Raw genomic sequence first — 27,920 nt, 5'->3', positions numbered from 1 at the left:
CAAATGATACGTCAAACAAAATCGTTTTAGAAACACTATAGCCCGACATGCTATGATTTTTTTTAATTTTTATCTTTAATTTTTTTTATCTTTATTCTGATAGATGTTTATCTTCTGAATATACAAACATTAAAATAAAAAATCAAAAATTTGTTTTTAATAAAAAAAAAATAGAATTTCCAAAAATCAAGTAACCATAACTTTACTATACAGCCTGTGCATTCTCAAACTCGAACATAGGCAATTAACATTGTATTGAACGTTTTTGCTGATTCCTGCTCGCCAATTGAACTTACAGGTAAGGTAATGGTATCAATAGAAAGATAAAATTATTGCGCTTGAAATGATACTAATAATAAGATTAAAAGTGCTATTTTTACCTATTTTAAAATACTAATTTAAAACTTGGCGATTTTTAAATATGACATGCCATGATTTTCAAATTGTCAAAAAATTTATTAATTTGTTGGGTTAAGTCAGCCAATTTTGGTAAATTACTGTCAAAATTATTTACGGAAAAATGAATAGTTACTCCATTTTCTCCTGAAATAAGTTTATGTAAATCGCAGATACTGAATATCCTCAGGAAGTATAAATATCATCCCTACAAGACACAGTGTCATCAACAGATTTTTGCTGTTGAAGAAGAAAGTAAGAGTGAAACCTGTTATGAAATACAGGAGCGTGCTAATGATCGTGGCTTTCTGTCGACAATTTGCTTCACAGACGAATCTACTTTTACACTAAATAACGAACCAAATGTTCAAAACACGCGATATTGCGCTCAAGAAAACCCTCGAGTAAATATTCCTACTGGAACTCGGTATCCTCAAAAAATTCATATCTGGGCTGGGATTTTTAATAACATTTGAAATAAAGGGAAATTTAAATTCAGCAAATGATTTAGATTTATTATTAACTAAGGTAGGAACTGCATTGTAATTTTTTCAAAGAATTTATAATAAAAACTGCTTAAACTGTTAATTACTTTAATATTATAATTTAATTCTTTAAGCAGAATATACCCTAAGGGAGTCCGTTTCGGCTCAGTGACGCGAGGGTCGCGGGTTCGATTCCGACCCAGGGCGGAAAAAACAAGGCTATATTCTATCTCGTGATTCGGAAGTCACGTTAAGCCATTGGTCCCGGTCTATTCAGTTGGTCATCACGCCCCTCATAGATTTGTAAACCATTGTGTAACAACATTTTGATGTATCGAAATAATGGCATAATATCTACAGGGTGTCCCAAAAATGGCGTACAAACTATAAGTAGTTTGTACGCCATTTTTGGTTATCAAGGATGTTTAAATGTACATGAAAAAAATATGGAAAAAATGTTTCCGACAAAAAAATCAATTATTTTTATTATTATTATTAACGGTAATACAATGTAAACAAAGATATATTCGTACATCATTACCTTGAAATGTTACCGTAGTGGATTTAAAATATTTTTTTCGATTTCAAAAGCTGCTAAATTCTCTATTATGCAAAATTAGATATTGGTAGTGAGTGATCTTGTACTTTGTGATAATATGTACGATGAGAGGTCGCTGCCATGACAATTTCATACATATATTTCAAAATAATTGACCTGTTAAGTGCCACTTTCAAAGACCGCCAAATCAGTAAATAAGTCCAATAGAATCTTTTTAACATTTTTCTGACGTTTACGGTAATCTCTTCTACACCGTAGTGCACCGTTAGTACGCCATTTTTGGGACACCCTCTATAAACTGAATGCACAGTGTTAATTGCCTATGTTTGACTTTGAGAGTGGACACCCGGTATGTTTGAAATTAGACTCCAGCCGTTTAGTGAGGATACATTCGGTGGGGATGCGCAACAACGCTATTTTGTTCGACCAGTCCATTATTAGGAAATAAGGGTGGTTGTTTTCCAGCAAAATATCGGTAGATGTCACCACCTCGCGCATTATAGGAAACTGTAATAGTATTACAGAAATTACAGAAGGAAAAATTTATTCGAATTGTCAAAATTTAAATGTCTAGCTGTTTCTAGCGAACACAAATTGATTTTGCATTGATTGTGATTGAAGTTCTTAGTGTATTTGTTATTTTGACAGTCAATGACTGATTAACGGTAGATATTTATTCGAGTTTCGAACCCTTCCTATGTCTAGCTCTTTCTCGCGAACACAAATTAATATCACAAAATGATTTGCACCGATTATGATTGAAGTTCTTATTGTAGTTACGTTATTTTAGCAATCAATGACGAATTGACGATTGACATTTATTCTATTTGAGAACCTTTCGTAGGTATTACAGTTTGCATTCATTCGCGATCCAAGTGCCTCTGGTGGCCATTTCACATCGAATGGCACGATTTGTTATTATCGGCGCAGACGACGATTATTTATATCACCCGTTTTTAAATCAACAGCAACGAATACAATACTTAATTGTGCATCAAACTTAGTATAAATTGCTTAACTACATGTTTTTATATAAACCACTTCTATGGGACGCACTGGTTTTTCTACGGCACTGGAATATTTGGACCGCGCAGGTTTCCCCCACCTAATGTATCCTCACTAAACGGCTGGAGTCTACCTCCATTCTCTCTAAGGCACATTCGACACCTTCCACTGACGCCCATTGCGGCGTTTAATAAAAATTCGGGTGGTATTGGTTCACATACTGCTTTTTATTAAATCATCTCTGCCATTTGAAAAAAAAAAAAAAGTTGACTATCATTTGTCAAAAACAGAACTCAAGAACAAATATTGGATTAATTCAAATTGTAGCCCATTTAAAACGATTTTGTTTGACGTATCATTTATTAAAATCGGATAAAAAATAAGGAAGTTATAGCACCAAAGGTTTTTCATAATACACCCGGTATGTATCAATAAACAAAAAATCCTTGTCGAAATAAACAAATACAAGAGATCGAAATCGAAAAAAAAAGCACCAAAAAACCAATGGGAACAACGGAATTGAACTAAGACCCAAAAAGGAAAAAGCACTGACCAACACCACCCCATCTTCATACGAATATTCAACATTTAAACCAGAGATCTCAACTCAATCACACAACTCTAAATACGCCATTGAAGCAACATCAACAAAGAAAAACACGGCAGAACGCCTAATCGCCGAAATAAGTTCTGATCGAGCCATTCTAAATTCACACAAGGTGAATATCAGGTGTAGGATGCCACTTGCATATAAAACGCATTTAAGCGAACTAAAAACCTCACAGACAGCGGCCACGAAAGCCGCCATTCAATTTATTACTTCTTATTGGTATCAAATTGTAATAAGTAGTTACTAGGTACGCAACTGCAGATGAAAAAGAATTTTCTTTAACCATTGGGTGATCTGGATTTTATATTTTTGTTCTGCTCCGCCATCCTACATCTTGGCGATAGGATGCAACATTTTCTAATGTACCACTCCCTAAGGTCGCAATAAGTGGAGCGAACTGAGAATAACTGCCCTTTGAATCCTGCAAGCCATCGAGGTGTAATTGGCGCTGCAGGAAAGGAGGCTGTTAAGTTCCCTTATGAAGGATTTCTTCATACCACTCCACAATTAAAACAGCTAACCTGACTTCGTATCAACACTCGACGCTCGAACATTAGGTCCCTCTTTTCGACCTCTTTCCTGCCCATGTTATGTTCTGCGGCGCAGGAATGTTCAATGACCGTGATGACCTTGGCTCGGAAGTCGAAAAGGACGATGTCCGGCTTAAGTCACCGAGAGGTGTCTGGTCGTTGGGAATGCGTAGTTTCAGCAAATTCGGCACTTGGCACCCTCCACAACAGATTCGACCTCCCCTGATGCCCACGGCAGAACAGGTGTCAAGTCAAAACTGTAGGCATATCTTAGGTGGTAATAACGCAGAGCCGCGTTATGCCTGTCTATATAGAAGGACCCGGCATAGGAAGGGTAACTTGACAGCAAGTGCATTCGGTATCCGTTGTTTGAACAGAACTCGCCAGTAAGCGAGCGTGTTCAGAACACGATCTTCTAGCATGCCGTGATAAACCTTCCATCTCGAATTTTAAGCCTGCCGATTTCAAGAAGACATACGTCAGGTGGATTGACAGTTTCCCTCGAGAGCTTGAAGAACATAGAATGCATAATGCCGCTGTTGATTTTCCGGAGCAGCACGGGAAATAAAAGCTCGTCCGCGCGCTCTCGGCTGGGCAAAATGTGTTATAATCGGAGACCTTCGACAGCTCTACGTTCAGTCCTTAACAGGAAGGTTCCGACCCCCGACTCGAGCAGTGACACCCAGGACAACACGATTGAAACACGTCCCTACGAAATAGGGCAAGACCGGTCAACCGGGACGCTGCACCATCCCGGATCTTAAATCTTGTACCCCAGCGATGCATCAACTGCTCAATGCATCCCACAATCTGTGGGTGGACTTTCATGCTGCCCAAAAAAATGTAAAATAAGCGCGTAGGAAATGCAATCAAAGGCCTCCTTATAATCCACTTAGGCCACGGACAGGTTGCGCTTATATGCCCATCCCTCTTAAAACCTCACTGTTCATAAATCCTCTGCCACATGGGACCAATTGCAGTCAAGATTCTCTCGTTGAGCACACTTGTAAATATTTTGTACAAGGTGTTAAGGCATGTAATCCGGCGAATCTCCGGTTTTCGGGATGTTGCCTTCCACCAACCACGGAAGCACGGAAATAAAGTCGCTCACGAATTCCGTTAGCCTTTCGGACACGGCTTCGTGGATAGAGGAGAAAGACTTCCACCAGAAGGTCGCTATATCATCGACCCCCGGCGACGCGAAGTTCCGATTTCCCGTCAAAACTTTCCTCACTTCAACCTTCGTGATGCCCGGCAGCCCCTCCCGCCCCGCGAGAGTTTGGTCGTAGAACTCTAAACCGGGTCAAGTTTGGAGTCTCAATCGGCTGCTCCGACTGCCCGTACAGTTCTTGCCAGAATGCTTCAGTTTCATCAACTGCAAGAGATGACCTAAAGTCGGGTCAACCAACAGATATAGTAATAAAACCGCCCCCTAGTGCCCGCGTATTTTAAATAGCAGTTTCCAATTGGCTTATTCAAAACGTGCGCAGATTTTTGAAATCCTGATTGTACATCCACAAAAATTACTTAACGGCATTTCATTAGTTTTAACCTCGCTTCGGCAGTTTGAGCAGGTGTTCATATTTGGAGAAGATGTGCACGTCAATAAATGCAATATTTTTCTCAATGTATCAACTATATCACATTCTTGTAACAATGACAAATGGCAAAGAACATGCTTCATTGTGAAACAGGCTTCGGCGTATATCGTTCTGCGCAACTAGGCCACATCCCCTTTTTTATTACTAGATCTGTTCGTTGGCCGGACTTTAGAAGGAGACGTTCTCTGAAGAGTTTAGATCAGTTGCGATGAAACTGTCTTGTTTTCCTTAAGTCACCGAGGTCGATCCACCAGTCCCTTCCGTGCTAGAGAGAGTGTTTGGAGTGTGTCGACTGCTTTGTTCTTCAGCAGGATATTCAATGTGTGATGTTCCCTCCGGAAACGAGAAAGAATTTTCCGAATTTTGTGGAAAGGGGATGGCCTGAACGCAGTTTTTATCACTAAATCTGGGAGATATTTCTTCTCTCAGTGGTCATCTTGTTGGCCATTACCGTGCACGCTTCGCCAGTTGTGCTGCCGGGTTGCGGCCTGGACCACGGCTTTGACATTTTTTTTTTGCTGCAGCGTACACGGCCAAGTTGATATCCCGCAAAGTATGCATGTGGGAAAGATGTTCCGCGAGAATGCCGTCGAGAGTCACAGGCCACATCGCACCCTGAGGCTTCGGTCCTCGGCAGTCTCCGGCTGTGCGACGAACAAGGCCCGAAAATCAGGCAAGGCCTATCCTTCAATTCGCACAGGAACAAACGATCACTAGCATTCGAAGCGAGCGAAGGAGGTGCTCCCCGTTGCTGAGTTCTTTGAATCTTTCGGAGGAAAGCTACCTGATCGCGCAGGTTCTGCTTCGTCATGAAGGTCATTTCCGGGTGCGCCTACCACCACAGAGCGTGCCACTTTCCCATGTAGCCCTCCTATCAGGTTCGGTAGTTTGGAGGAAAGTTAGAAGCTCTTGCCTCAATTCCGGTGTCCACCTAAAGTGGACACGGGTTGCACTTTGACTTTGACGGGGGCCACCTGTATTGGGCGCGTCCTAACCAGTAAATGCTAAACGCCCGGTGTGCGCAGTTGGAAATTTGTTCCGTAGCTGTCTTGGAAACCTTAAAAATCCCCACGTTCTCAGCAATACCTGGCGATATTTAGTTTCACGTTCCGAAAAATCTGAAAACTCGTAGCCACCCAAAAGGGTCCCGCCTAGGATTTCGGCCACTCCAGTAGCAAGGGTCGCTAGTCCCTTTCAGACCGAAGTCTGCTGTAACTACTACAGGGTTATTATAAATGATTGTCCCATCGCAGTTGGCGTTGGTGGCGTAGTTGAATGTGCCGCAAGCCTCATAACATGAGTGAGACTAGTATTGCTGATAGGTGACGATACTGGCGGTACTGAATATCTGTCTTCTATACCCGGGACAACGAACCGATATAGTAATAAAACCGCCCCTTAGTGCCCACGTATTTTAAACAGCAGCTTCCAACTGGCTTATTCAAAACGTGCGCATATTTTTGAAAGCCTGAAAAATAATCTCAAAGTAAAATTTTTCATACCTTAAAAATGCATGGAATGTCCTTTTTGTTCGCATGAATGACGTCAGAATCTTTAACGCTAGAAACACTAAACTGTGGGTCTCTCATATCTAAAACTTGAGCTACATGAACACTTGGTAAGGCATTTCGATCCGCTGATATGTCATATAAAAACAGTTTGAAGTCACAAACAACTACAAATTGTCTGACCCAACCTACAATAAAATACAATTTTAAACCTGATCCCACTGTGCAAAATCACTTGTACCTTTCTTGACACCTCCTTGTTTGGGTACTTTAACGTAACCCTCATAAGCGGTTCCTATGCCTCTAGTGGGATCGATTCCCAGTGGTCTTTTGGCTAAATAATTTATGTTTTGAAAAATATTTATGTTTGTTGGCAAACTTACTTTGATCTGATGGTAATGGACATATGGCCGGTACATGCGGACAACACGAGGTGTGACAAGTAAAGCCACAAATTTCGCAAACCATACCTTGACGCATTAAGCCAACCATCAATGATGTGCAATGGTTGCATTTTGTAGGACTAGAAAAGGTGCGCACTAGGAATTGATGATTTTTATGTTTCATAGGTGATTGCGAATCATGCTGTAATAACTCAAGTAAGACGTCCATTGACAATAAATTATCAAAGTATACTTATACCATGCTCAGTTCCGATAAATTGCTTTTTGAACTTGCTATGCTTAAGGCTCTGTTGTCTTCAATATCGCCTTCTTCAGATTCTATAGAACCTCCTTGATATAGCAGGGATTGAACCGTGGGTACATTATCGTAAGGTTGATTCTGAACTTGTTGTAATGAGTTGTTTTCTTTGAGGAATTGCTCAAGGTATGACATCTGCGATGAAGGGCGTTCCAAAACTAAATGGAAACAAAAATAAAATGTAGTAACAAATCCCATTAAAGTATTTTATAAAAAATCCCTGACGAATGTTAAAAAATACAAAAAGGAAGTACAGTAAACCCCAAATTTTGTTATAACTTTGTAAAAAATAATTACCATTTCGAGATAAATATCATTAACAAGTTCATAATTACTTTGTTATTTCAACATAAAGTGTAATTGATCAAAATTCCATTTATTTTAACAAAACAATGTCCTTATTTCGTATAGGAACACATCTAGAAATTATGAAACCACAAAAATTGTAAATTCTTCAACAGTCACTTTATTGACAAATGTTAATCATATAACACTTGTTACAACACGTTATAGCAAAGGTTCAATTCGTGTTTTTCAAAATACCAAATTTATAGTATTACTTAAATTTCTAAAACTAGTAATTCAAATGACTTTGCATACGCCACTTCTTGTGCATTGTGACTGATTATGCTTTCTTTAGAAGAAAACCATTAACATGGGTCATACAAGTATTTAATGTGGTGTAACTTGTGGGATTAAAACAGCACAAGAAGCAGAATATGTAATTTCTGATAACATTAAAACCCGTGTTATAAGCGGGGTTCACGATACTTGTAAAATGTCATTCCACAAAGTCAGTGATGATTCAAACTCATCAGCATAAAACAATAGTTATATCATTTCGAAATGCAAAAATCAACACTGATTAACCATAATTATTATAATATCGTAAGTATGCACAAACGCTACGCAGGTAAGGTCTACATTAACTGTTAACTAGGAAATACTGAAAAAAAAAACGTACACAATTAGCTGTAAGACAAAAAAAACATTATTGGAAACACGATATTAGCACTCCAAGCAGTAACAAGTAACAAGGATAAATCATAAAGCATCGCAATATGGCAGAGCGGATAGATGTTTCTGACGATACATCACTTTGTCGAGATCTTTGTGGAATTACGGATAAATATACGTTTAACGTGTGGATTATTTCGATAATTTTATTGCACAAAATCTGCTCTAAATCTTTCTATAAACAAAAAGTATTGAATTTTTTTTGTTACTTTTGTTTCTCCTAAAATGCCCTATTTAATAAGCGTAATACCGGGTGTATTATGAAAAATCTTTGGTGTTTGCAACTTCCTTATTTTTAATACGATTTTAATAAATGATGTGTCAAACAAAATCGTTTTAAATGAGCTACAATTTGAATTAATCCAATATTTGTTCTTGAGTTCTGTTTTTGACAGATGATGATGATAGTCAACTTTTTTTTTCAAATTGCACTACATATTAACTTTTTTTTGCTCAGTTTTATAGAGATTTTTATTTTGAATATGAACATGTAAACAACCATGCTCATGCATAGAAACAAAGAGAAGAAATTAAAAAAATAATGTTTTTTTTTTTTTTTAAATCAAGCAGTCACATTAAACAGTAATAAAAGTGCATTCTAATTTTGCAAAGTGACTAAACGCTGTTCAAAAATCAAAAAACCATTGTGGTGCAAATGACTTATCTGTCACTGTGATAACTAATAGGAAATGTCATGAAAAATGTGTGTTATTTGCACCACAATGGTTTTTTGATTTTTGTACAGCGTTTAAGAGAGCTATGGACATTCAAGACAATGTCTATTTGACTCCGGCCGATAACAGAGATGATTTAGTAAGAATAATCGTAGCAGTATGAGAACAAATACCACCAGAATTTTTATTAAACGCCGCAATGAGCGTCAGTGGAAGGTGTCGAATGTGTCTTAGAGAGAATGAAGGTAATTTGGAACATTTGCTATAGCAAATTATGGGTATGTACTTGATTTTTGGACATTCTATTTTTTTATTAAAAACAAATTTTTGATTTTTTATTTTAATGTTTGTGTATTCAGAAGATAAACATCTATCACAATAAATATAAATACAGTGCAACTTAAAAAAAACAAAGTTAGCTGCAAAAAATATAATGTCAAAAAAAAATCATAGCATGTCGCGCTATAGTGTTTCTAAAACGATTTTGTTTGACGTATCATTTATTAAAATCGGATAAAAAATAAGGAAGTTATACCACCAAAGATTTTTCATAATACACCCGGTATATGTATTTACAAAAAAGAAAATGTGCAGATTAGGTTAATTACTATCGCACATAATCACGAAATACTTTGTAATGCATAACACTAACATAACCAATATTTTTTAAATGTTTAAATTTTTTTAAATAAAGTCTCCTCTATTACAACATACAACTGTGTAATCTGTTAATTTGACATTAATTGTAAACTTTTTAAATAAATACAAAACGTTCTTTAAAAACTTACATAAATTTAATTCTTTCAATTTCATGCTGCTGCTGTTGATTCAGGTGACATATTTAAATCATGTTATGTTGTTATGTTATGAAAAGATATGCAAATATTTTTAATCAATCTTATACAGAGTCATTATAAATTATTGTAGTCCAAGCTGGCGTAAAACTGAACACCGTCCGCACACAGGAGTTTAGAGTTCTGTTTGCGGTTGAAGGGACACTTGGTGGGGAAAACTTGCGCGGTCCAAATATCCAACCACTAGTTACTAACAATCATATATGCTAACAATGGACCGGGTTGAACGAAATAGCGTTGCTGCACATCCACACCTAATGTCCACGATGCGACTGGAGTCTAAATTGGTTGCAAAATGCAAAATAACTCAATATTTTTAGATTCAGTCGTTAATTTCAAAAGAAATAAATAAAATTCTCATCACCGCACTTTTCACTTAAAAAATTACACTGACAGTGACAAAAATTGACAGTTCACAGTGAAGCTGCAAAAAATTCATGTTTTTTTTTCGATTAATAAATCCATGTTTCGATTACAATCATTTATCATAACCCTGCATAAACCGAAATGGGATGTCATTATTTAGTAAAAAAAAAATTGTAATACGCACTACGGATTACGGATCACCTGTTTAAATCTTACGTTTTTACACGGGTGGTGCGTTCACAATCGACTGACTTTTCAACGCCAACTTTGAGGTGAAATTTAAAAAAGGAAAAGGGTAAGGAACAGCTATGGAAAACGTAACTTCTGAAAACGCACGGCGTGGCTTTAATCACACTAACACCCGTGGCAGGAGAAGGTCTTGCCGAAATCCCAACAAACAAAGTTGTATAAACCGAGTGACCACTTACTTCGTCTTTAGTTGCAGAACAGGATTCTGTAATGAATAATTTGTTCTCTGATAAAAACCATTTTTTAAATAAAATTCACATGAGTGTCAAAATTTATAAGTGTTATTCATTTGTGTATTTATTAAGTTACGCTGCACGTTTTCAAAAATTATACTTTCCATAACCAGCAGATCTCATTAAATTTTTTACGAAAAAGCGTTACAAACTGATTTAAAAGTTGAAATAAATTAGGCATTAAAATGTATACCCGCTTATGGGTAAAGGCGAAAGTTTTCAATAGAAACGGAGCCTTGTCAAAAAAGTTATTGTTATAGAAAAAAATAAAAAATTAAAATAAAATCATCATGGTTACAAAAAAAAAATAGAGACTAGTTAATCACACAAAACGACTCGTTTGGTAAAAATTGGGAGGCAGAAAAATCTTGGAAAACTTTTGAGAATTTTGCAAAATGTTAGAGAAAAGTTAGCTTGTTCTTCCACTGGTTAAAATTAACACATGTACAGGGTTAGTCTAAATGATTGTAGTCCAAGTTGGCGTAAAAACTAAATGTAAAATTTATGGTTGCCGCTCCATATAAAAATTTTCAAAATAATGTGAATAAGTGAACACACATAGGAGTTAAACAACTCAATATTATTAGATTCAATCGTTAATTTAAAAAGAAATAAATAAAATTCTCATCACCGCACTTTTCACCTAAAAAATGACAATGACAGTGACAGTGACAAAAATTGACAGTTCACAGTGAGGGGGCAAAAATTTCATAACATGGGCATGGCTTGCTGCGACTACAATCATTTAGAATAACCCTGTATTTCAGATACCGTGTGAGCAACAAGTACTGATTGAGTTGGCAATAAATTCTGGTGATTTTTGGTGACTTTTATGTCATGTTCCAATGAGAAAACCATTTTATTAATAAAAGATTACAAAAATCAACACGTTTAAATTTGAAATGTATACCAGCTGTCAATAATGTCAATAAAACAAACCGCAATAAGTACAATTCACAGTCTTGAAAATTTTATGTAAAATTTTTTTTTGCCAACTGAAACAGTTATTGTTGCTCACCCTGTATAACCTGTTTACAAAAACTTAAAAATTTACCGATCACAAATGTGTAAACATAATCTTATATGGCCCCCATGATATTCTTATATTTTTTTTAATTAGCAATTAACACAAACAACCCGAATTTTCTAGAATTTCAAAATAATCCACTTGTAATATTCAATATATTTATTAAATACCTCTGTTACGTGCATATATCCGCTCCACTAATATCATAGTTATAAAACAGGCTTTTAGCTACAAAACTTCAACAAACTAACCCTTCACGTGACGCTTGATGAAAGATGAAATTCCAACACTTGCTGCATGTAATAATTAGGTATAACTTTTAGAACTGTGTTCAGAAAAACTTTTCATAAATGTAGTAGAAACTGTACAGTATATTAAAACGAAGAGAAAAATAGAAGAAAAACTATTGTTCTGGGCAGATCCAACAACCAACAATTTGAAAGCAGATTTTTAATTGCACCTTAGTAGGTAGAAATGATCAATAATATAATTTTTTCAATTTTATAAATCTGTATATGTATATTTTTGGGACTACTCGAAAAATGAAAATATTAATATACAAAAAAGAAGGCGAGGCCATACCTCCCTTATTTATCGGAGGATTTTAATTATCTCTACACCAAATTGAATGGTTATGAATAGACTACAAAATGGCTTACTAAATTCACGTATAGCCCCAAGGGCTTCAAGGCTAAACTGTCAAAATATTTTTTTTCAAATGCGAATACATTTTTTTTACTAATTCTGATAGGAATTTTTATTCTGAAGACAACAATGTATCACAAGTATAACCTCACATAATCAAGCTATCAAAATGCACTGCGTTACACTGTAATAACCAAATTAAGTTAGCTGGAAAAACAAATGACAAATAACATAGGGATTGCACAGAGATGCCGTCAATGTTTAGCGCAAAAATCTATGGCGCAAAATGGAGCGTATAGACGATAGTAGCGTTTTTTTAACATTTTTTTTTTTTTGTATTTTTGGTATGTAAGTATCACGACCTGCTGTATAATAACCGGCCTGTTCATTTCATTAAAAAAGCATTGTGAAAATGTTTCCGAGAAAGAGCCAATTTTCGCCGATGAGGGCGCCACAGTACGGGCGCTTCTGAAGAATAAAAATGCGGAAAAATAGGTTTAGACATGATTTTAGAGTTAAGATTGAGCACAGTAAGTTCATATTTTCTTTCTAAAACAATACTGAATACAACTGTATTTTTGTGTTTTTGATTTTAAATTCGAATGTCATTTGAACGAGAAAAACTCTCGGTGACAAAAACTTAAGATGAATAATATCCCCAAAAAGCGCCCGTACACTAGCGCTCTGCGGGGATCACTCAAATTACACTTTTGAACAGGCCGGTTATAATACAGCAGGTCGTGGTAAGTATATATGTACTTGTGATACAGTTTTCAGAATAAAAATTCTCTATCAGAATTTCTAAAAAAAAGTATATGTTCGTATTTGAAAAAAAATATCGTATGATCAAAATGTCTTTGGATCGCGGTAGCCATTAAATGTAAAAGCCATTAAATGTAAAAACCATCTATAGAATTATTTACTTCTACTGTCCGTAGTTTTTATGTGTACTTCAAAGTAGTGCTAATCTCTCACGGAACACGTTTAAACATAAACGAGGCGAATAAATCCAATCACCATTTTCACCACGATTTCCATTACTGTAGTATGATTTAATAATAAAAATTGTACCTATGTTCTCTTTGAAACATTTTGAATTATATCCTGCTAACTTGAAAGTTGTCAAATAAATGTCAAAAATCATTGAAATAAATAATTTCCTAGATAGCTTGTTAATTCCACGGCTACTCTGATCCAAACACTTTTTGATCATACTATATTTTGACAGTTTACCATTGAAGCCCTTGGAGCTGTACATGAATTTATTAGGCCCTTTTGTAGCCTATAAACAACCATTTAATTTGGTGTATAAATAGTTAAAATCCTCCTATAAAAATAAGGGAGTTATGGACTCGTCTTCTTTTTTGGGGACACCTGTATAAACAATTTATCAATAATTAAAAAAAGTTAACAAAAATCTAATATACATAATAACATCTCAAAACAGTAATTTCTTTTTGGACAATTAATACTTTGTCCTGTAAACTCTGGGAGTTTGAACTGGGATTCAAACAACTCAATTTTAATTGTACAGTTGCGGAATTAAAATTTCGGGCACTATTTTTCTGTCACATCAACAAAATCTCTGTAAAGCACTTTCTACTGTCATTAAATCATCGCTTTGATATGTTGCCTACCCGTTATTATGCCACAAATGACAATTTTTGAATGCCAAAACGACAAAAACATGACAAGAGTAAAAAATACGGTTATTAACGTACAGGTTGTTTTAGAGTTTATATCATGACATTGACAATAGTGCCCGAAATTTTAATTCCGCAACTGTACTTAATAGAAAAGTTACCCCAATGATCAAAAAATATAATATAGTTGATTCAAGTTGCAAAAAACCACTTTGCCTTTGCAACAGCACTTTTATGGCATTCCGCATTAGTCATTTGAAATTACTTTAAAACTGTACTTACATGGAAAATATTCAATCCAAACTATGATTTTCTGGTCCCTTTGTGCCTTTATTTGGTTCAAAAATATTTAAAAATGCTGTTGCAAATGACAAGTGGTTTTTTGCAACTTGAGTCAACTCTACATTTGAACCGATTATTTTAGAAACAACACGAGTCGCTTAATATTAACTGTTGAAAAAACATCACTAGTTCCGAACTGATGGGAGGATGAGGAGGAGATGAGAGAAGGTGAAAAGATTTTCGACAAGTGATGTTTCTAAACTCGGTACAGGTTGCAAAGACACACTTGTCATTTGCAACAGCACTTTTATGGCATTAGTCATTTGAAATTACTTTAAAACTGTACCTACTTATATGGAAAATATTCAACCCAAACTATGATTTTCTGGTCCCTTTGTGCTTTTATTTGGTTCAGAAATATGAAAAAAATGCTGTTGCAAATAACAAGTGTGTCTTTGCAACCTTTACCGAGTTTAAATGACCTATTCATTATACAGGGTTATTCTAAATGATTGTAGTCGAAGTAGGCGTGAAAACTGAATGTAAAATTTATGGTCGCCGCTCCACATAAAAAAAATACCAAAACGATGTGAATAAGTGAGTACACACCGTTCACACACGAGAGTTAAATTGGGTGCAAAACAACTCAATATTTTTAAAATTGATTCCAAAACAACTCCATATTTCTGAATTCAATTGTTAATTTAACAAAAATAAAAATCTCATTACCGTACTTTTCACCTAAAAAATGACAGTGACAGCGACAAAACTGGCAGTTCACATGAAAGCGGCAAAAATGTAATAACATGGGCATGGCCTACTTCGACTACAATCATTTGTCGCTGTCACTGTCATTTTTTAGGTGAAAAGCGCGGTGATATTTTTATTTATTTTTGTTAAATTAACGATCGAATCCAGAAATATTGAGTTGTTTTGCAATCAATTTTAAAAATATTGAGTTGTTTTGCACCCAATTTAACTCCCGTGTGTGAACGGTGTGTCCTCACTTATTCACATAATTTTGATGTTTTTTTATGTGGAGCGGCAACCATAAATTTTACATTCAGTTTTCACGCCTACTTCGACTACAATCATTTAGAATAACCCTGTATTAGTAAGGGCTCAAATAATGTTGTGTGCACGAGTTTCCGCTTATGAAGTAACGGTTTCGGAAACAATATGTATGTATATTTTTTAATATCCTTAGAATTAAACTATAACGTAAAAATCGCTGCATTATTATAGCCTTTGTAATTATTATTTGTTTTTAAGAGTTTTGATTTTGTGTAATATATTTTGACTAAAAATGGTAAAAATTAACGAATACAATGTGGCTAAAATGCTTTTTGATGATTTCAACAAGTATAATGCGATAAGAAATCGAATTGGTCTAAATATACGAATGATGTATTTATCATTTATTTTTCGTATAAAACACGACTATGATTGCATAATTTTTATTAACTACATATTATCATTTCTGTTCATAAACTTTTTTAATAAAAATGTAACTATTGTTATCATCGCAATAAATATTCCAAAAATTTATAATATTTGATTAACCGCTATCCCATTGGATGAAATTCATACATACAACACACTTTGATCCTTATTGGAAATATTGTACTCCTAATGTTTATGAAAATGTGTTTGTACCTTTTGTTTAACGTCCCTTGTATTGACAACAAAATTATTAAAGACAAATTTATTGTTTTACACTACTTGCAACTGCCCCAGGAACTGATAATAAAAAGAAAACAAATGAGTAAACTTTTATCACGTATCGTACGTACATTTTATCTATTTGAAAAAACTAGGTCAATCAATTGATTGCCCCGAAAGTTCCGAAACCTATAAATACTAGCTGCTCAGCGATCTGCTAAATTATATTCAAACTTTTGTAATCAATGACTAAATGTGTAGATAAACGTCTCTCTGAATACCCATGAAAATAGTTTTCTTCAAAGATATATGTAGTTGTTTTGAAAGATTTTATTTTTGTTATAAAAATGTATTTGATACTATTTCACACGTTATATACAATTATTTATCACCTCATTCCATGACACTCTTTAGCTGTATCTATTAAAGTTTTGAAGTACGTAAAAAAATGTTCGTAACTCAAATTATCATCTGAAATAAATGTTTCGTTAGTATTCGTATGTTCAGTTCAACTGTAGAGGCGCATGAAGAGCAACAATATTCCCCAGAAGCACGACGTTATTCCAATGACCAGGGGGAGATGTTTCAACCACGAACCGACTGTACATACACATAGAATTACCACCCGCCTGGGAGTGCTAATATACACTGCAGCCAACACCATAAATTCAAATTAATATATAGTGGCTACAGTGTTTCTATGTTTAAAATCGTTTGATTATTTTGTGTAATAAAAAAAAAAAAATCAAACAATTTAAACAGAACACGATAAGCAAGCATCACCGAAACAACTGAAGGATAAGAAAAAAACGCATATAGCAAATAAACTATCTATGATTTTCAGAATCAAATAAAAATTAAAAACTTACAGCCTTCTGCATCTAGGCGATTCTGCAGCTCCTTTAGTTGCTTTTCCTTTCTTTTGATATCTTGTACAAAGGCCTCATTTCGTTGTCTTGAATCTCGCAAATCCCTACACATCAGTAACATTAAAATTTCACATAAAACAACGAAATATCAACATACTTCTGAGCTTCTAGTAAGGCCTCTCTTGTTTTACTTAATTCCTCATTAATAGCTTGTTTTGCCTGGATCTCTGACTGTAGCGAACTTTGAAGATTCAACAATTCCATTTTATCCAACTTCTGCGACCTTCTATTTCTCCAATTTTTATCAGCACCTCCCATAGCATTTGACACACCTAACATTAAAATCACATGTAAAAATTAAACACAATACTGTACTACGACTTACCAGCATGTTTTAGATAATCTAATTCTTCAGTCATTTTAGTAGCAAGGGCTTGTAAATATGCTCTGGCATCCTTTTCGTCACTAACCCATTGAATTATCTCAGCGAGTTGCGACTCCCATTGTCCTAAAGTTTCCTGCTTACTACGTAATTGTTCATATTCTGCTTCCAGATTTGCTCTTTCTGTTTGTAAACGTTCTACCGATTCGGTTAGCTATAAAGTAAATGAGGTAAAATTAACCCAAATAACAACAACAGTCGCTTTTAAAAATAATAAATAAAACAAACTAAAAATTCAAACTCACAAACTCAACATTTGATGTAAGTTTATGATTATCATCCAACAAAATTTGTTTATCACGGTCATGTCTGCGATTTAATTCGGCAATCATTTGTTCGGATTCGGAAATAGCTTCTACCCTATGTTTTTCTTGTTTTTCCTTAAGATTCTGCACCTATGTATAAATGAAATAATAAAAACAAAAAACAACACAAAAAACCAAAATATGTCCAAAAAAATCGTACTTCTCTTTCCAGCAATTCTCTGTGTGATTCAGCTTCATGGAGTTGTTCTCGAAGAGACGACAATTCGAGATTATACCTTGCTTGTTGTTGCGTCAAACTTTCATTATACTGGACCTAAGAGAAATAAATGTTTCCTTCCCAAAAATGTCAGATCAAAATTAAGTTACCTCAAGTTTTTCCAGTTCGGCCTTAAGTCTAAGAGAATCTTGCTGGTCCCTAGGTCCTAATTCACTTCTTACTCTTAACCTGTCCGATTCGGCTTGCATCTGTCTGCAGTATTCTTCAGAACGTTCCCTAAGTTTTCTTTCTTTCGTGGCTTCGGCTAAAGCTTCTTCGATGCGAGATTCAAGTTCTCTTCGTAACTTTTCCGCCCTTCGTATATCGTTGCGCAGCGAATCGACTTTTTGCATTACTGCTTCCAATTCTTCTTCTTTATCTCTAACTTGTCTACTAAACTTCTGCTTCTGTTGCCTCAATTCTGACAATTTATCAGACACTTCTGTGTATTCAGCCATGGCCAATTTTTTTTGCGCCAATGCGTCTTTTAGTTCTTTGTCTTGAAACTTTAACTTCTCATGTAAATCTAATTTTTCCTTTTGTGCTTCCTCCTTTTCCTGTTTCAAAATTCGATTTAATTTTTCTAACTCTTTTACTTTCCCTAAAATATTTATTTAAAATACTTGTTTTCAACATGAATAGTACATTTACCACTTTCAGCACCATCTAGTGTGTCGATAAAGATATCTTTTGAATGACCCGCTTCAAGACTTCTTAGTTGCGATTCCAACTCACAATTTCGCTTCGTTAAAGTGTTAATTTCGTCTTGCAATTTTCTAGTGCCATCTGGTGACATCCTTTTATCCATGTCTTTTTCCTGATTCAAGTTTAAACTTAAAATTTCACCGTTATTACGTTTATTTTGTTTATCTGTCAGATTATTCGTAATATTTGTATAAAGATTACTCAAGTCGCATATACAACTAAAATGTGGTCAATTTACACTTAAAATACATATGTAACAATATAATTCTAAATACCTTCCTTGCGTGAATGTAAAGCCTACAAAAGGCAAATGAAGTCCCGTAAAGGCATTATTGGCAGTAGGAGGCATAGCATCCGACAATCGGATGTCAGCATCGTCAACGTCGAAATTAGATGTATCTGTTGGACTCGAAACTTCGGGAATATAAGGCGCATTGTTATCTCTAATACTCTCCCAATCTACTCCTTCAAACCACGGATGATTCTACAAATATCGTGAAGACAATGTAACATCGCGTGATATTTTACGACAATCTAATATAATCCCAATAAATATAATTTTGCCTCAGATTACTAAAGAAATATCATTGTAAGATACATCACAACCTCGAAAAACTGTTGCATGTTCATCTATTATATGAATATGGCAACGAAATGTACCACCGATAAGATGAAGATGTGTAGGTCCTTCGCCACATCAACCCGTTTCAGTGAATTTAAAAACAACAGAATCGACCTACTGAAAGGGACTCTTGTTGTGAAATAGGATAATATACCTTTGGCTTTACAGTTTCAAGATTTGAAACACTTGAAACCAAGATTACAAAGGAGGTATGATGCATCTTAAATATGACGTCATATTAACATTATCATCATAGGCAAAAGATGTGTCAAGAAAACTTATCGTGCGCTAATAACAAATGTGATCACTCATTTTCATTAAGGCTAAAATTTATATTATTATTAAAAGCACATTCTGTCACTCTCCAGTAGTGCCTTATTTACATTTGTATTTATTTTTTACGGTTCTATTAACATTTTATATTTATAACATACTGATAAATTTAATAAATTTACTTTGAAATTTAATCTGAAAAGTAACAACCAAATAACTAAATTATACAACGTGTCTCAGAAATAAGTAAATCAATTTTAAAATTTTAACTGGTAATAGAACGCGTTAATAGCAATATATTTAAATATTTTTTTTACTCAATCTTAACTCTAAAATCATGTCTAAACATATTTTTCCGCATTTATTCTTTAGAAGCGCCCGTACTGTGGCGCCCTCATCGGCGAAAATTGGCTCTTTCTCGGAAACATTTTCGCAATGCTTTTTTAATGAAATGAACAGGCCGGTTATTATACAGCAGGTCGTGGTTGGTAATATTATTGTTGGTTATTCTGCTTTTTAATGTGATAGTTGACATAAACATAGGCGTCCTCGCCTATTTGACACAATTTATTAATACATAAAATGTCAAAATGACGTACGTACGCCAATGTGTTGATTAAGGTATCAAGTTTGCCAAAATAATTTATGAAAAATGTTCCCAACTTAAGAAAAAAAGTCACAATCATTTAAAATCACCCGGTACTATGGCGGGCAAAAAACTGGGACATCAACGTCATTCTCTTGACTTTTAATGTGAAATAACCATGGATTTATTAGTACTGGATACGGCAATACCCTATAAACGTATGTCGACTTTGAAAAAACATATCAGAGACTTCGGTACCTTCCCCCATTTCATTCTAACCTGTATTAAAATACCGAGTGACTATAAATGATTGAAAGAAAATAGTGGATTGGCAACACTGATGCAGTTGGTAGTGCAAGTCTTGTCGTGCATTATCTGTCAGTCATTTCTATTTAGGTTAGGTTAAGTCACGAAGTACATTGTCGATTTAGATTTTTTTGACGTTTGTTTCAATTTTAAAAATTACGTGTGTCATGCCAACGATGTCGCCAACTAAAGATTTCAAATGTGTTACCAACATAACAAAATAATTTTCAATCATTTATAGTCACTCGGTATGTTTCCCTCTGTTATTACGGGGTGATCAAGAAGAACTGTTTAAGTTGGTAACACTGGATCGTATTTTAAATCGTATAACAGGAGTAACTTCCGGTTGTTGGTGGCTTGTCGTTGTTAATGCTATACTTATATCAGATATTTGTAAAATAAACCAACAAAACATATCCAGTTGCAGTGTTATAAATAACCGAATTTAAAAAATTTCTTAATTGTACTGCCAACTTAAACAGTCCTTCTTGATCACCCGGTATAATACGTATGTCGTTTTGATGTTTCGCAAATGTCAATTTTGAAGTTTGAAATTAATTCAAAAGTCTGAACCTGTGGTCTGAACTGTCATAAAACTTCCTGCATTCGTAAAATAGAATAATTGCAATAATGAAAACCTGCAGAATTTGTTCTACTCCTTATAGTTCTTCAAGACAAGACTTATCTTTTCACTGGTATGTACCTAAAATAGACGATTCTTTACAAATACCGAAGAGCTGGGTGAAAAAATGATTTCAGTTTTCCAAAAGAAACCTTCTTAAGAAACAAATGGATATCAGTGGGGAAGAGACAATTAAAGTTGCAAACGATGCGGTTATTTGTTCAAAACATTTTCGGAATTCTGATTAGGATGGATGTAAAAAACCATGCAAAATTTTAAAAAGGGTTTGTATAGGTATCTTAACAATACCTGAATTTTCCTACCACACCTAATGCCCCCTTTAATCTCAATTTCGCAGAAGAACATTGTAGTGGCAACAAAGGTAGAGCGTATAAAACTTAAATATTTAATTTCTCTTTCATAACTTACTTACCTATTTTTAAAAATTGTTAGAAAATAAAACGACGGCTACTCAATCAGTAGATTCGAGATATAATGCAGATGTAACAGTAGAGCATTTTAGTAGCCCTCGAAAAGCAAAACGACATGTAAATATGATCCAACATGTTGACGAACAAAGGGAAATACACTACGAATGTAAGAAATCTGCGAAAGCTCTAAACAAAAACAAGATAAGAAGTAAACTTAACAAAGTTGTATTATTTAATAATTAATAAATATAAGAATCTGTTACGATTAATATTTATTTTGGTGTTTTTTTGTAAGTTTCATGGATACTTGTGAGTTTGAATTTACTCGTACGCACAAATTAAAGTTAAGTGGTTCGCAAAAGTATAGTTGTTGAAGGCAGACAACTCTCTTCACCTTTGTAGTCCAAACCTGGATTTCCTTTTGTGAAATCTTTACCAACAGCATTGTCAGTGTTTCACATTAGAGTGAAAAATACCTGGCTTTAGACGAATTCGTCATTCTTAATATGTTCAAGTTCTAAAACAATAATACTTGATAGAGTTAACGGTTCAAATACTCTCGAACTATGCAAACTTCAGAGAAACAGATTAGAAAAAAGATGACACGAATGACAGGAGAGTAATAAATAATTGATAGATTGATAATTTAAACCAATCAGAGTCGGGGGACTCGCTAAAGGATAGTGCTAATACCCAGATAATGCGTTGAGAGCGACAGAAATAGATGGTACGTCTTGTTCAACTATGATGGCTGTACACCGTATCCAGTACTAATAAATCCATGGAAATAACCCTTATCTGATTCTAACGAATCTAACCCTACTTTAAATTGATTGACGTTGTGATTAAGTATTGAAGGTTGTAGGGACTCATTACAAGTGTAAGCACGTAGTGAATATTTATTTAATGTAAAGTCCCAATCAAAATCTACCTTTATCAAAAGAAAAAAAATAAATTTTTAAACTGTCAGCTAGAATAGTGTCAAAAAATGACAATAAAGCTTGAACTACATCGAATTTTCCAAAACTGACAGAAATTTGATGTCCCACTTTTTATGCGGCCAAAATACCGGGTGATCAAGAAGGACTGTTTAAGTTGGCAATACAATTAAGAACATTTTTTTATTCGGCTATTTACAACACTGAAACCGGATATGCTTAGTGGGTTTATTTGATAGATATCTGACGTAGCATTAATAACGACAAAATGGTAGGTTATGAGAGTAAAAATTAACGGCAAAAAGAAATCAAAGTTGGAATTCGGAATAATAATCTAAAAATTAACTAAAGGAGATTCTCGAAGTGCTCCCCATTTTGCTCTAAACATAAATTAACTCTTCTCTCGAACGATTCACCAGCATTTAATCTGAAATGTCTAATTTGACTTGTCAGTGATGCGCCTGTCAGTGTGAAGCCGTCAAAACCGGAAGCTACTCCAGTTGTACCATTTAAAAATAAAATTTAGCATTACCAATTTAAACAGTCCTTTTTGATTTTTGATCACCCCGTACTTTGGTCGTCAATGTGACATAAATGATATTGAATGTAAAGCAAGCTTTAGGATGTTTAACCTTATTTTTTACTGTTGTCAAAATTATTTTAATCCATTAATGTCATATGGGTGGGGTAAATCCCAGCTGCAAAAGCAAAAGATCAACATGGTCACGGTTTAGACAACCTTCGAAGCAAGTAAGACGATTCTGTATTGATCAAAAACTGAAGATGCCATATTTTTGACAAGAATAATTTGAAATTGTCATGTATATTGACATTAATACTTTATTTACATTTGAAGTGTCAAAAAGTGACGACCAAAGTATTTTGGCCGCGATAGTACCTACCCCCACAAGAAGTAGCACGGAAATTCTCTAGACTCGAGGAACACTCCCTACGCTTCACCATACACCAACACAATATCTATATATTCGCTACTCGAAAATAAACTCGCCATTTTCACAAAATTTTAGCTTAAATCATAGAATCAACACGTAAACACCTGCCTAGTCGGACGAAACTAACTAAAAACTACACCTCGGCCGCAGAGTGGAAAAACTGTATTCTAAAAAACAATGTTTTCGTTGATTTTACAAAAAGTATTATTTCACGGTCACTGTCATTGGATCAAATAACTAAAAAATGGGATTCAATAGACAGCTCGTTAATTTATGGGGAGTAAAAATACTGAAATGAAAATTATATTTCGAAAAAATGATACATAAAAATTTTGTTGTTCTTGACCAGAACTGTCACTGGTTAAAATTAATGTACTTATTTCTGAGACACGTTGTATATTTACAGAAACAATGATTCAAGCTATTAATCCTACTGAATGCACACTATTAACTGTTTTCAAATTTACGTATTTAATAAAAAATTAAATTAATTTTGCCAAAAATAATACTACTGATAATACCGTGACCATTACAGTTTTTTTTTGTCTAGTCAAATAAGAAAAAAATAAGATTCAGGTTAAATAGTTTTATGTTAAAATAAACCACACCAACCTTAAAATCCTGTATGCCATTCTGTCCTAATCGAAATTCTTGACTGCAAATCAACTGTTTGATTAAATCTTTAGCAGCATCTGAGACGTCGACATCCGTAGCAAAATCAAAACAATTCTTATGATTCATAATTTTTCCATATGTTTCAACCAAACTTTCGGCATAAAACGGTGTTTCACCAAACAACATTTCGTACATGCAGACGCCTACAAAAACAAAAATATCAATTAAATTAATGTTTTAATACCACAAACTAAAAAAAAAAATATATGAAATTGTATGTGTTCATAAAAGCAAATGAGGATAAGCAACTGTTCTGTAAAAATATAAGTGCCTTTTTAAATACAATGTTAAATTTGCATATTTTATGTCATATACACATTTTTTTTTAATCTTAAAATTCATATTTTACAATATAATATTTAATGCTTTTACACACTTAACAAGAAATATTACTTAAAATTTTGATCATATAAATCATGTAAAACCAACTGTAATATTATTTACAATTAAATCATTATTTTCTTTTTTTTTTTTTCATTTCAAACTATGTATGCAATTTTAGATCTTGAAATTACTTTGCCAACGTCACTAACGCGAGCGAAGTTTCAAACCAACAAACGTTTTAAATTGAACGCATGAAATTTGTGAAATTACTTTACATATTTAAAACATTACCTAATGACCACCAATCACACTCTGGTCCATATCTGCCCTGTCCATCTTCCATTGCCTAACAATCAATGAATAAACAAAAGAGACATCAAATGTGATCAATTCACTCACTCTAAGAATCTCTGGAGAGATATAATCTGGAGTACCAACAGCAACATTTGACTGTACAGTACCATCATCATTTAATTTTAAACAACTACCAAAATCGGCTAGCCTTATATGGCCATTTGCATCTAACAAAACATTGTCAGGTTTAATATCTCTGTGTACATAACGAAGATTGTGTATTGAATCAATGGCCAATACCATTTCAGCTATGTAGAATCGTGCCATATCTTCAGGAAGACGGTCTTCAAATTTACTTAACAGAGTTAACAAATCTCCACCACAATAATAGTCCATGACTAAATACAAATTAGATTCATCCTGTAAGCATATTTTTTAAAGAATGTTTTATTGCATTTTTCTAATTTTACTTGAAATGCATAATGTAAATGTGTAATCCACCTCCTATCTCCAAATACCAAAACATCTCTTTCTTCCTTAAAACAAGCTGTTTCTGCTCTTTTTAACATTTCCCATTTATTAAGTATTTTCATTGCAAATACTTTTTCTGATCCTCTAAATTTTACAACACAAACTTCTCCAAAAGCTCCTCTACCAATCACTTTAATTATCTCAAAATCCTCTCTAGTTAATCTAAGAGATTTTACTGCACCAGCTACAGGTTTTACTAAAATTTAAAAAAAATCAAATCTAGGCTTGTTATTTTGGAAGACTATTACCAAATTCTATAAAATCAGAAACTGTTTTCTCTTTACGTAAACTAGAATTACAACACTCATCATAGAGGACAATGAGAATGTCAATGAGAGTTTCTATGCTGAAACTCTTTCCCTTAGCTAACACAGGTCCCCCAAGGAACAAAGCTTCCAGCTGACGGAGACGTCTTTCTCCAGCCCCTGCCACACCTGGCATGGCCCCAACACTATTTTCGCTCATTTGATATTTTTATTTGGGACCATCTGGAACAAACAATAGACTTAGCATAAAAAGGACTTATTAGAAACTATATTTGACAGAAAAAAGAACTACCTATGTTTTAGAACAACTGTCAAGTATAATTGTGTCTATCCACCTAATTCACAGTCATGATAAAACTGCACAATAATCTATCCAGATTGATTGAAACTGCATTTGTACTTCAAAATGTATTTAGATTGACATTTGATAACTGCTGCAAGTAATTCATTATGGTTGATAATAATATACAAACAAAATTAAAATATTTCGTGTTTAATTGCAAAAACCTTAGTATTCAAATACCAAAAAAAAAATTGAAATCATGCAGTGAGCTACATTAATGGTATTAAATTAAAGTAGTACAGGATAAATTAAACATTAAATAGAATTGTTGACAATCAATTTTATCTTTCAAACAAGGAAGTAGGTGAACTACATGTTTATCAGTATCACTAATAGAAGTAGGTATTTGTTATTAAATAGCTAGTTGTGTAAATCAGTGGCTGTTAAGCCGTCGTTACCTATTTACATTTTTTTAAGTGTAAGACTCATTTAGCGACAAAACTTCCCATAGCTACTATTATTTTCATTAAAAGCTATTTCTGAGTGCATAGCTCCGAAAACAGAAAAAATACACTGCAATATACGATCCTAAAATGACGAAGTTTAACCTATATATAAACATGGTCTTAAAATACTCCGATCTGTTGACGAGCGTAACAAAAAGACCAAAAATAAACACGATAAAAATAACAAAATTCAAATCACCTTTGTCAAGCAGATTAACAACAAATTATCAACATTACTTGGTCATTTAAAATACACTTCATTGATAACTTTTGGCAGCCATTTTTACAACTCCCCCACTGAGGCCAATGAGTGTGGCAGTTGCTCATAATATTTGTGCAATTAGGTATGCATAACTATTTGGAAAGATAGTAAGTTAAATACTAAACTAAGATACTGTCTTCCATATCTTTTCAAATGATACACGAAACCTTAAACAAATTTAAATAGCGTTTACTCATTAAATAAATATTTTTCCAATAGACCTCTGTTAGCGAAATCTGGAACAACAAATATGGGTCACAACTATGTTGCAGTTTTCTACGCAATCTCCCACAATTAAATAATTACCTTTGAAATTAATTCTCCGTTAATAAAAATCCAGCTTATATAGAAAAATAAACTAGGGGAATGAGTCGCTAAAAATTATTAATTATAAATTACCCTCCCGAAACTGGGCAACCCTGTTACCGGTTGCAAATCCGGAATGTTCAGGGGTATAACGAACAGGATGCCAATTCTTGACTTCAAGCGCTAAAATGCGTATACTATAAATTGCGATCACACTTTAACGAATGATTAATTTTTGGTCAATTCTTGACGAGCATTCGCAATCTAATTAACGATGGGCGTTAACGAGCGTTCAATAGAAGTGGCAACAGGGTTCAAATTGATATCACCAAGGAAATGACAAGCAAAATTATGTCTGAAATTTTGACGTTAGAGGTAAAATGGATTCAAAGGCATCAAAAAGGGGGGCAAAGGCTTCTGAAAAACAGAAGCCCGGTGGACATACTATAGCAACGTGGGTGCAGTCGATACACCCAATTACTCCAGGAAATCCATGTTTTTGTGAAAAATTTAATCTAACATTATTCAATTGTTCGAAGTTATTCGGGAAATGTACCCAGCGGTTAAATATCTCTGGATTATTTAAAGCATTCGTAACTTCTTTGATTGCACGACAAACAGATGGTTGGGAAACATCGAAGTATTTGCTACATCCAATAATTGGTTGATAGCTTCCACTTGCATAAAAATTTAGGGCAACTAAAACTCTTGTTTGAATGTCGAGATCTGTTGCTCTTCGTTTTAGTCTCATAAAAGGTTCTAATGTTTCCATAAGAAACAGGCACAGATTTTTTGATAAACGAAAATTCTTAATAAAATTTGCTTCCGACAATTCAAGAAAGGGGCTATGTGGAGCACGCGGAACACGAAAGTTTTCATTATCAATTTCTGCCACTTCCAAATTTTCAAGCAATGGACTATTCATTAATTCATCCATGATGATTGTAAATATTTTATACCATGCAACTTTTGAACAGTCCTAATGGAGGATGATATTACATCGATGCATCTTTCACAAAATATACTTCTACATTAAACTGTCCTTGTAATGAAAATACTAATAAAAGTGTGCTCGTTGAATAGCGAGCGTTATTTAGCGATTATGCAGATTTGCGAGTGATCAAGAATAGATTTTTATAATAATCGCTAAAATTCG

The 27,920-nt window shown here is 34.2% G+C and overlaps 1 protein-coding gene across 5 annotated transcripts in view; it reads right to left on the bottom strand.

Annotated features, from left to right (window-relative positions):
* Window positions 1-26,627, bottom strand: part of gek (serine/threonine-protein kinase gek) — a 34,117-nt gene extending 7,490 nt beyond the window's left edge. For 2 of the 5 annotated variants that reach the window (XM_069036320.1, XM_069036322.1), the window contains exons 1-18: window positions 26,396-26,627; window positions 25,390-25,629; window positions 25,081-25,337; window positions 24,716-25,030; window positions 24,608-24,662; window positions 23,930-24,135; window positions 18,862-19,070; window positions 18,533-18,804; window positions 17,992-18,482; window positions 17,825-17,938; window positions 17,605-17,754; window positions 17,303-17,513; window positions 17,075-17,249; window positions 16,918-17,021; window positions 7,337-7,554; window positions 7,078-7,279; window positions 6,936-7,028; window positions 6,689-6,882 (exon numbers count right to left, since the gene is read on the bottom strand). In XM_069036320.1, coding sequence (XP_068892421.1) covers window positions 6,689-6,882; window positions 6,936-7,028; window positions 7,078-7,279; window positions 7,337-7,554; window positions 16,918-17,021; window positions 17,075-17,249; window positions 17,303-17,513; window positions 17,605-17,754; window positions 17,825-17,938; window positions 17,992-18,482; window positions 18,533-18,804; window positions 18,862-19,070; window positions 23,930-24,135; window positions 24,608-24,662; window positions 24,716-25,030; window positions 25,081-25,337; window positions 25,390-25,606 — 3,483 coding nt within the window. In that variant the 5' untranslated portion in view covers window positions 25,607-25,629; window positions 26,396-26,627. The remainder of the gene's footprint in view (window positions 1-6,688; window positions 6,883-6,935; window positions 7,029-7,077; window positions 7,280-7,336; window positions 7,555-16,917; window positions 17,022-17,074; window positions 17,250-17,302; window positions 17,514-17,604; window positions 17,755-17,824; window positions 17,939-17,991; window positions 18,483-18,532; window positions 18,805-18,861; window positions 19,071-23,929; window positions 24,136-24,607; window positions 24,663-24,715; window positions 25,031-25,080; window positions 25,338-25,389; window positions 25,630-26,395) is intronic. The other 3 variants (XM_069036321.1, XM_069036323.1, XM_069036324.1) reach the window with 2 other exon arrangements.
* Between the last annotated feature and the right edge of the window lie 1,293 nt (window positions 26,628-27,920).

This window comes from Tenebrio molitor, chromosome 1, assembly GCF_963966145.1.
Source record: "Tenebrio molitor chromosome 1, icTenMoli1.1, whole genome shotgun sequence".
Lineage (NCBI taxonomy): Eukaryota > Metazoa > Arthropoda > Insecta > Coleoptera > Tenebrionidae > Tenebrio > Tenebrio molitor.
Note: the sequence above shows the minus strand (reverse complement) of the source record. Positions and strands in the feature narration are given on the sequence as shown.